A 10,820-nucleotide genomic window follows, 5' to 3' on the forward strand; every position below is an offset into this window, starting at 1 on the left:
GGTAACATAGGCCAAAAAAATAGGGTCGGTAGGTCGGGATTTTTTTTTTTCTCCAAAAAACCATATTTTTACGTTATTTTGCAATTTTTTCCCCCCCCCTCCCAAATGCCCAAAAAAAGTCTAGGGTCGCGCGAAAAAAATAGGGTCGGTCGGGTTACCGTAAACAGACTATTTTTTGTGTGGCCTAACCAGTCACTGTCAGAATAATCGAAGGCTCTCGCAGTGCGAGCAAACGTTCTATAGTTCTTTTAAGATAATAAGGATATGCTGTCAAAAATCAGAAATCGAAATTAAAATGACATATTAAAGACAAAACCTCACCAAGATCCACAGTCCATGAAATGGTCCTGTGAGACTTCAGACAAAAAGACCTCTAGAAATAAGAAATCGACGATTGAACGATGCCAGACTGTCTTGTGGCCAAAAAATCGAAACAAAAACATCCCTCAATTGTTAGCACTGGCGAAAAGTGGAGGTCCCATCAGACGGAGAAAAGCCGAAAAGGGATAATCAGTTTTAGCGGGCGTCGCAAAGCCTAGGGGGCAGGGATGGAGGGAGGGGGTGGGGGATGGGGTGGGTGGAGGAGGCAGGGCAAGGTATTGATTCCCGCAGCGTATCGCAAGCTACTCTGTGTGTGTGCGTGCGATGCTGAAGAAGCGAGTACACTGGTGGAAATCTATCGACCCTTTCTTCTATCGGCCATGGCGTAGGACTGCCGCTGAATATGCTGCTAGTAGGCACAACTGTTTGTCTGCTGGTGGTGGTGGAACACTCAATACAGCATCGTCAGTCTCGCTGAAATCTCCGCTCATTCGGAGTTAGCGTGGCCGGGATTCTGGATGGTGACTTGAACGATGCTGGTGTGCGGTGCAGGGACATATTCCGTGGACTGGACAGCAATTCTGTGACAAGGAGAAAAAGAAACAAACAGACATTGCGGCCGAGCACCATCGATCTTAAGCACCGAACGTCTGGCAATCCAAGATGGCGGCCTTTCCGGTAATCACACCGAGCTTGGGTCTGGCCGTGACGCTAGCCGTGTTGTCGATGTGCGTGGTCACCATCCTCCCCTCTCAGGCCGACACCAGGTCCAAGGGGGACGTCAAGACAATGGAGGTGAGCAAGGAAATAAAGTACTGTCCCTTCTTCAACAACCGGGCTCCCGAAGTGCAGCGAAACCTGAAGAACTGCACCTGGTTTAAGGAAAGTTCGTGCTGCAGGCAAGAAGAGATCGACGCCACGTTCGGACGAGTGAAACCTCTGCGTGGCGCCTCCCCCGAGTGTCAGAGGTACACCAACTACCTCATGTGCTACATCTGCTCCCCCGACCAGCACCGCTTCTACCTGATGGAGAGTCTGACAGTGTGCGAAGAGTTCTGCCAGGCTTGGTACGACGCCTGCAAGACCGCCATCCTCAAAGGTTCCGTCATCAGATCGCTGTACGCGGACGGTGAGGCTTTCTGCAGGAGTCGCCGCTTCAAGGTTGACACTGTGAAGAACGGCAAGTGTTTTTTCTTTGACGCCAGACAAGACAAGAACGGGGCAGCACGTGAAACACGCTGCAAAGTGGGTCATCTGGTTTTGCTGGCTTTGTTTTCTGTTTTTGTGATAGATTTAAGAGGTATATTTTAAACGTTAGTTTTCAACTAGTTTGTTTTCGGTGTAGTGTTTGCATCGTACTTTGTTTTCATGGTTTAGGAATATTTGATAAATCATTTGGATTCATACACAGACAATTGTTTAGTAATTAATATACTCTTCGCTTAATATTTTGTGCAACGATCCCAGGACATATGGATATTTTCCCAGAGATGTTTTTGACCCGACTCATCATAGGCTTCTTCTCACTGGAACATAGATAGGGGCTTTGCCACAAGTTACCACCAGGGTCAGTACAGTGTTGCTCCTTCAGCGTCGCCAAGGACATGGGCATGAACCCAAGCCCGGCTTCGTGGGTTCTTCTTCGTGGCTTGAGGCGAGGAATTCACGCACCTGTACTTCATCTGATTAAATTCTATGTTCAAAACAGGACGTCAAGCTGAACAAATAGTTCGGCGAAGAATGTTACATTTCTCCGACACAATATTGCTGCATAAGTCTTGGCTCTAAACGGGCTCAGTATGAAACTGGACTCCTGTCTGAATAAGTTGGAATAGCTCGGTCGTTGCCTGAACTAGTGCACGTTTTCTGTGGACAGTCACATTATTTAAGTATGTTAAGTGACAATAGAGTCACAACTGAAAAAACAAACACCCCAAAGAAATAATGCAAAGGAAATAATTATAGAAATCCGCAACAGGCTGACTGCTAATGTAGAACTATGATGTTTCTACCCGTCCCTTTAGCGTTGATGTTATATAGGATAGCCTGGAGGAGAATGTTTTTTAATTTTGATTTCACTGTATTGCTGATTCAACTAGCATGAATCTACTATGTAGGTATACATTGTAAACATTGAACATGTGTGTGTGTGTGTGTGTGTGTGTGTGTGTGTGTGTGTGTGTGTGTGTGTGTGTGTGTGTGTGTTTGTGTGTGTGTGTTTGTGTGTGTGTGTGTTCATATTCCTTTTTATATGAATACTTTGTTTTCCCGCATGTTATTAAATTCAGTAATTACTTGCGATGTCTAATCACGTTGTACTTTAGACAGCGGTGTTTGTGATAGATATTGTGAAGTAATTTATACAACTAACTGCGCGGTTTTGAGCGAGCGTTCGCATGAGTGTGCGAGTGTGTGCGAGTGTGTGTGTGTGTGTGTGTGTGTGTGTGTGTGTGTGTGTGTGTGTGTGTGTGTGTGTGTGTGTGTGTGTGTGTGTGTGTGTGTTTGTGATGTATTTAAGTTTGCAGAGTTGAAATATTTATTGGTTATGATTAATTTGTATTATAAAATCTGATGTCATACAACGAATTGTGATCGCCACTTAGTACGCTCTTTGTAGAACGTTTTAATTAAAATTTTACAATGTGGCAATACAAACGTTTTTGTGTTTAAGACTGTAATGTGTGTGTGTATTGTTGTCAAGGAGATGATGTGTGTTATTTATTGTCTGTGTTGTTATATGTGTTACTTGTGTTGTTACATGTGTTGTTACTTCCTCACATCGTTTATAAGTATCTGCTGCATAATTTAGACGTAAATTATACTTCAAAATTTGTATTAAAGTAATTGACAAACTTCGTAGTATGCCAATAGAACAAACAGGAGGAATAATTGATTATTTAAACACGTGAACCCGGCATTAGCTGGATGGTGGGTTATTGTTTTTTTAACGTATCTTTAACCATCCCTGAAGCTGCAATCATTCCCTGTACTATTCAATTAGAATAATTAATCTTTATCAAACCATGATGTATCTTAGTTGTACAGGCAGCGGAAAACCCACCGATTATTGCAACGAAACCTTATAAAATAGTAAGGACAGAATTGATAGGCAAGATTCTCCCTTTGCAATGCGCTTGTTCCAAGGGAGGCAACCCCTGGAACTGTAAATGTGTTGATTGATGAAATCAAATAGCCAAGGCAAGCAAATGAACTAAGGCCAAACAAAAATATATGTTGGTTTAGGGTAACCCCCCAAAATAGGGTCGGTAGGTCGGCTTCTTAATTTTATTTTTTTTCAATTTTAGTCTCGGTACGGGTCGCAAAATGTGCCAGAGGTTTTTTGTTGTTGATTTTTTTTGAGAAATGAAAAAAAAGTTTTAGGGTCGGCGGGAAAAAAATAGGGTCGGTCGGGTTACCCTATACCAACATATATTTTTGTTTGGCCAAAGTATCTGTGTCAAACACACACACACACACACACACGCACGTTTGTGTTTACACACACGCGCACGCACGTGTGCGCTTACACACACACACACACACACACACACACACACACACACACACACACACACACACACACACACACACACACACACACACAACACAACACAACACAACAAAAAACACACACACACACACACACACACACACACACACACACACACACACACACACACATACACACACACACACGACCTAAAAGATTGATCGTACAAAGCAATTAGTAGCCTATATGTTATGGCGTGTGTTTTATTTACAATTTTTACAGATCATCGACACACTAAAACAGTATCACAGCTCAGCTTAGTAGTGAAAATCTTAACTTCAAAGACAGAAAAACATGCGAACATTTCTTGCAGTATCCATGTAAATAAATTAAAATGAATAGATAATAAATCAATACAGTTTGACAAATTACAATGCAAACGCTCGCACGCCTGTGTGTTCGTGCACGTGCACGCGTGTGTGGGTATGTGCATACACACACACACACACACACACACACACATGCGCGCGTACGTACGTACACACGCACGCACAAACACACACACACACTCACACACACACACACACACACATACCGTCACACACACACACACCACTTCCTCCCCCACCATTTTAAACGCCTCACCCATTCATTTACTATCATCACCCGTTAGATTATCTTGGCGCTGAGAAACATTTTTACCATAAGTGGGATGCAAAAGACGGACCAAGTCCTCCACACACACAATTCTCTGCATGTGTCTCAGCAAGTGGAGCGCAGTCCTCACGCAGTCCACCTGTGCTGGCGGACTGGAGTCCATGAAGTCCATGTGTGGCGGACCTATCACCCTGCAAAGTGAGGAACAGTCGGTCCATACCACAGGCAAAAAGGAAAAGTTAGTCCATATACCACAGGCACTTGGCACTGGCAATATTATAGTAGTATAACGTCACGCTCATCTTGATACATAAAGACTTGTTTGGAGAATGGGAAGGTATGAAAAAGCTTTTTCAGGGTTGTAATAGGGTTGTAATAGGGTTGTAATAGGGTTGTAATGCAGTTGTGCTGATTGAAAATGCTTCTGTCAACTCTTTATCTCACGCGTATACCTCTGTTGACCGCTCGAGAGAGGCAGTTTGCAACTTATACCTAAAATGAGACAGGCAGATTGTTCACAAACCAAATAACGTTTTGCGTTTTTCTCAAAACTATGAAAAATGACATAGGCAATTACATTTATGAGCGTGACGATAATGCAGTGGCAGGCAAGAGCAGAAAGGCACACTCCTTCTTGCGGAAACAGTCCGGCTCACCGTCTCGGATATGGCCGGTGTAACACGAGAAAACTACTCCCACGAGATTTTTACTCCGGAGTAAACATTTCGTACGAAAAAGTTACTCCCTTTACGAAAAAAGCACTCCCCCATTGCACGAGAAAATTACTCCCCAAGACAGGTGAGTTCCGAGTAAACATTTCGTACAAAAATGTTACTCCCCTGACGAATAAATAACGAATAAATTACTTCACCCCAACACGAGCAATTTAACTTCCCATGCCAGGTGTACGAAATTTGTACTCCCTTGTCCCCTGTTAGTCTTGGTGGTGGAAGGGGTGGAAGGAGGGTAGCGCGACATTCGTGTGCGCGAGATCACTTATTGGCATTATCCCTTCGCCCGCATCCCATTTTTGCGTACGAGATTTTTCTAGGAAGTAAAAAAAAATGTGGAGTAAAAATTTCGTGGAGGGAGTAATTTTTTCGTGCCTTGGGGAGTTCTTTTCACGTACGAAAAGTGTACTCGGAGTAAGAATATCGTACGAAATATTTACTCCGGAGTACATTTTTCGTGGAGTAAAATTTTCGTGTTACACCGGGCTTTTACATGGGACAAGATGATCCCTGCACTTGGTCACATACCAACAATCAACAGCATTGGTGCCTTCTGTGCATAGTCGGCATTGTTTTGGATGTATTAATTTCGGTAAAAGCCACTAGTGGCTCGCTTTAAGAAATTATTTCATCAAAATCAAAATTCCAACTCACCACAGCAAGCAGTAAGGGGATTTGATTTTGGATATGTGACCAAGTGAAGAGTTGATCTTATTCCGTGTAAAAGCCTGGTCCGATCTGAGATGGTCAGCTGAACTGGTTTCACGAGGAGGAGTGTGCATCTAAGCTCATGCATAAGACTAAAGTATAGTACTATTGCATGTCTTTTGAAAGAGCCAGAGTGCGTGCGTGTGTGCGTTTGTGTGTGTGTGTGTGTGTGTGTGTGTGTGTGTGTGTGTGTTTGTGTGTGAGTGTGTGTTTGTGTGTGAGTGTGTGTTTGTGTGTGTGCGTGTGCGTGTATGTGTGTGTGTCTGTGTGTGCGTGCGTGCGTGCGTGTGTGTGTGCGCGTGCGTGCGTTCGTGCATGCGTAAGTGCGTGTGTACTTACCACGCAAGCATCTCACAGCCAGTAAAGGCAGCCACACCCTGAAGCAATGTTTGCTGGAACTTCTCTCTATCTCTGACACTGCTGTGGAGACTTTCACCCAGCCTCTCTGTGTATTCTTGCACTGACATGAAAATAGCAACCTAAATAGACGATGTTCGGAAATAACTCTGTCGGAGTTATAAGGGTTTGTGATAGAGTTAATACTTTTGCTTTTATTGAGTCTAACTTTCCCACGTAACATTATAGGCCAATCACTAGCGAAGGGTGTGTCGGAAACACGTGGGCAAGGAGAACGTGAGAAAAGCTTGCCTCACTATATATAAGCAAGAGTATTGACTCATTTGCAACCTACACAAATCCGACGGAGTTATTTCCGCAGTTCGTCTATCGACAGTCCAAAACACACGCAGGGAACAGCAAAGCTAAAACTAAAGTTAGCAAACAAGTTATTGCGACAAATTTCGCACCCCAATCAAAGCATAATTACCGTGCTATTTAAGTAAAACAGTCTATATACCATTTAAGGCAGTCCGCTTGACACTTTAACCATACTGATAAACACGTACATGTACACAGACATGGGCTGCTACCGATTGAAGTGCAAGGAAGATCACTCTGAGTGATAAACTGCATAACAGAACGTTTGTCCCCAAATATTTACTGTTTTCACAATCGTTCCAACTGCTTGCTCTTTCTGTTAAATTCCTGGTTTTCCATCTTAAGTTTTTGCAATTTTACGGAATAACATCCATGCTAAGATAAGTGAATGATTCTGACCTGAAAGTAGCGAAATTTATTACTAACCGGCACTGCATCAGAATGTGATCTGCACATAATTATGTAGTGTTTGTATGGCATGCTGTCGGACGTAAAACAATAGACAGGTGACAAAGAACTCACACAGAACAGAGCACTTGCGAATGATGTCGTCTGCACGGACGTCTGTTTGGTCCTCAAGCTCAACCTTAGCTTCGTCCGTATCCGGCGCTGCCAGGTTGTCATGGTTACTGCTGCCATGGTTACCACTGTCAGCGTCATTAGCGTCGGGCTTCCTCCTCCCAGACCCTTGGTCAGAATCTTCTGTTTTCAAACTCTCCTCTATATTAAAAACCTGGTGTGAGTCTGCTGTATTTTCGTCAGCATTACCGTCTCTGCAGTCGACCGCCTCTGCGAAGCAGTTTTCTCTGCCACCATCTCCCTGTGTTTTCGGCACGTCTTGACACTTCTTACCTTTCTTTATGAGTTTACCATGACCGTTCTTTTCTCCACCTGAAACACAAGAGTCTTTTGTGTCTGACTGTGTCGAGGCTACATTGACGGTATCAGAGGCCTTGACAATGTGATCTGGGTCAGCGATGTCATCAGTGTGCTGTGAATTGTAAAGGTCAGGTCGCTGTGGGACGAGCACCACGTGCCGATAGCGGTGGAAGACGATGAGCAAAGTGGCTAGCAGCAGACCCAGGTCGTAAGCGCAAGGACCCACGCGTGTGAACTCCGCATCGATGATCTGATCGCAAGAAAATAAACACAATTCAATAATAAAATAATAATAAAATACACATGTTGACAATTATACTCCATTCAAGACTCGACAATCAAACAAAAAGAACTGTAGGTGACGGGTAACGTTTTGTTTTGTCAATAACTGAACGTTCCAATAACCTACAATTCTGTTTGTTTTTTATTCTGAATGTTGGAGCGTTGGCAGTATATCTGTTTTGGGATGTCAAGGTTCAACACTAAAGACCAAGACTCAATAATAAAACACACATATGGAGAAAAAAAAACCCACCCTGACTAATCTAACCTTGCCTGCGTGGGAGATGTAGAGTGTGAGACACTTCATTGAGCATTTAATTATTAGTGTTTGATCATTCATGAGCCACATGTACAAGATGGCCCCCAGGAGAGTGAATACGAGGGCATCCGCACTCACTGAGGGAAGTATTCATGCTAACTTTCATAAACCAAGCCCGGTGGACCGTGAGCACTATCACTGTAGAGAGCTAGAGCATCGGACAAAATTGTTTCATAGGTTACATTCTCTACGTAATCACCATGAACGGTGTTCACATAAATGTTACTTAGTCCCTGCAGTTACCAACCCTTTTTTGTCCGTGAGCCTATCTTGTGATTTGTCAGGCTTCTGTTTTCTGACTTAAAGGTACTGCACTTGTCAAATCCAGGTGCACGGAGCCCCTGGGGCTTTTAGTCATACCTCAGGCAGCTATCCGTTAGAAGAACTACCAAGTTTCATTGACTTGCACCCAAAGAGTCAAGAACTGCGATTTTTTTACGAATTAATTTCGTACTCGGACCAGGCTGGTCTTGGCCTATTTTTGGATCTAAATTTAGATCAGGTAGATCACCATATCATGCACAAAAAGACACGTCACTAGCAAACTATGTCAGACGTCATCATGAGTTTGTGTAAAACAAAATGGAGGCCGGAATCACTCAGTTGAATCGAACTCCGACCAAACACCACGTAATAACTAGGTTAATTTATGCACTCGCGTGAACAAGAAACTGTCGAGCTTCACAGATGTCGTCGTTGGGTAGTTTTGGGTTTGTTTTACTACCATAGGAGGATTTTTGAACTGTAAATGCACTCAGCTGCAACAAAAACGCAAAACGAAGGCTGTGAGCTGCACTGTGCCTTTAACAATGTAAGATAAAAGTCCAGTGGGGGGCGTTACTTTGGAATGAAAACTATACCAATACCTTGATGTCACTGCCGTTGACCAGAACAGACTCAATGTGAAGGTCACCATGAACTAAACACTCAAGGTCATTCATGAATGACCTTTTGACCTCCTCTTTTGCCTTCATGACAGCGGCGTCACCAAAGACCTCTGGGAGCATGCGCAGTACGGATGGGTGGCAACGTCTTCCGGAGTCAGAGGGGTCAAAAGGTCGTTCAAAGTGATAGGTCCTGAGCAAAGTCATCATAGAATCTCGCGCCCTGAAAGAAAAGATGTGGGTGACTGATACTGACGCCAATAATAACGTACAACGATATAGAACAGGTACTTGTTCAGTTAATCCATGTTGTGGCCTCACTATCTCTTCTATCTCTTTTACATTTGTTCATTCTCTCTCTCTCCTTCCTTCAGACAGACAGACAGACAGGCAGGCAGACAGACAGGCAGAGTCTGTATTTCACAGAAGAAGATGAAAACGAGTTGAACAAACTTGTCTGCTAACCCATCTGTTGACCTCTAAATTGCCACTCCATATCTCTTCTATATTTGTTAATTCTCTCCCTTTCTCCATTAGACAGCCAGCCAGCCAGACAGCCAGCCAGCCAGTCAGCCAGCCAGACAGACAGAGTGTGTATTTTAAAGGAGAAGATGAATAAGAGTTGAAAGTGTTCTTGTCTGCTTTCTTTATAAAACTGTAAACATTTAGATATAAAGGCAGCACATTTCACGCACAGAATCAAATATCACTCACCTAAACTGTTGGCTGAGTTCCTGCAGCCTGTCCGTGCCCACGGTCAAGGTGTGAGTGACCGCATGCAGTGAGGCCAGTGCTGTCCCCAGGGCGCGCGCTCCAATGTCCGAGAACTGACCGCTCAGCACTGCTCCGGACAGTGGCTGGTGGTCACTCAACTCCCGCATGCACACTGGACGGAGAAAATTACTTTCAGTGATGAAATTCATCTCTTATACTATTGGTTTAAAGCTGTTACAACTTTTCTTATCACTTCATGATTCAATGACTGCTTCAAAAACGTTGGCCTAAGCAAGAAAACATTATAACCTTGCCGGTTTTCCAACCCACCCCATTCCCGGCTCCAGCCCTTCCACCCCCCAACAACCAACCCCAATCTTCACCAAACCGACCGGTAAGGCTTATCAGCACATAAATAATTACATATTTTGTTGAATTTGTCGTAGAAAAGTGGACAGGGAGCACATCCGGGCACCAAGGTGTTGAAGTAGGTCAAGGCTTCGAATTCCATCTGGCCTCGTTCTGGCGGGAGCAACAGTTCTGTCATATCATCCTGCGAGAAAAAAAACCTCATGTATACAAGAACTATGATAAACAGAGGTTTGAACAAATAAAGGATTGCATGAAAGCGTTTCTTTCATGAAGAATAGCTCATTAAATTTCTACCTGTTTCTCCAAGACAATTTTTCGATCCAAAGGGGTACGGGTTCTGCTCACACACACGCGTGCACACACACACACACACACGCACGCACGCACGCACGCACGCACGCACGCACACACACACACACACACACACACACACACACACACACACACACATACACGCACACACGAGCCTGTATTGTTGATCCTGAACGTTATCACATTATGTAGGACAATGGGGACTTAACCGCTGAAATCACTTTCCATGCAATCACTGATGCAATGAACTTACCGTTGATTTATTTTATTTTATGGGGGATGGGCTGGAGTGGGCTGGGGGCCAGTGCATGGTTGGGGAGGGGTGTAGGAGGTATTCAGTAAGACCCTTTTATTACCTTCTTAGAATCAGGCGCTATCTTTAGTATAAATCCTGCGTCATCCTGATGTTTGATCCTAATTCTGATGACGTCATT

At 43.9% G+C, this 10,820-nt stretch overlaps 2 protein-coding genes across 3 annotated transcripts in view; one reads left to right on the plus strand and one right to left on the minus strand.

Moving 5' to 3' along the window:
* The first annotated feature begins 597 nt into the window (after nt 1-597).
* On the plus strand, nt 598-2,462 carry LOC138960096 (uncharacterized). Its single transcript, XM_070331842.1, has one exon. It carries the CDS (start codon nt 985-987, stop codon nt 1,630-1,632), a length of 648 nt encoding a protein of 215 aa, XP_070187943.1. The 5' UTR covers nt 598-984; the 3' UTR covers nt 1,633-2,462.
* Nucleotides 2,463-4,056: 1,594 nt separating this feature from the next.
* LOC138960097 (methylthioribose kinase-like) overlaps nt 4,057-10,820 on the minus strand; it is an 8,767-nt gene continuing 2,003 nt past the window's right edge. Inside the window, exons 2-8 of one of the 2 annotated variants that reach the window (XM_070331844.1) lie at nt 10,743-10,820; nt 10,126-10,255; nt 9,703-9,874; nt 8,971-9,211; nt 7,147-7,753; nt 6,247-6,367; nt 4,057-4,659 (exon numbers count right to left, since the gene is read on the minus strand). The exon at nt 10,743-10,820 is cut by the window's right edge and continues 60 nt beyond it. In XM_070331844.1, the coding sequence (XP_070187945.1) occupies nt 4,461-4,659; nt 6,247-6,367; nt 7,147-7,753; nt 8,971-9,211; nt 9,703-9,874; nt 10,126-10,255; nt 10,743-10,820 (1,548 nt within the window). In that variant the 3' untranslated portion in view covers nt 4,057-4,460. The remainder of the gene's footprint in view (nt 4,660-6,246; nt 6,368-7,146; nt 7,754-8,970; nt 9,212-9,702; nt 9,875-10,125; nt 10,256-10,742) is intronic. The other variant, XM_070331845.1, reaches the window with a different exon arrangement.

The sequence above is a fragment of the Littorina saxatilis genome, linkage group LG2, assembly GCF_037325665.1.
Source record: "Littorina saxatilis isolate snail1 linkage group LG2, US_GU_Lsax_2.0, whole genome shotgun sequence".
NCBI classification, from domain to species: Eukaryota; Metazoa; Mollusca; class Gastropoda; order Littorinimorpha; family Littorinidae; genus Littorina; species Littorina saxatilis.

What these genes read in the sequence shown, in the direction of transcription:
- LOC138960096 (XM_070331842.1), top strand. Translation starts at nt 985, where the DNA reads ATGGCGGCCTTTCCGGTAATCACACCGAGCTTGGGTCTGGCCGTGACG.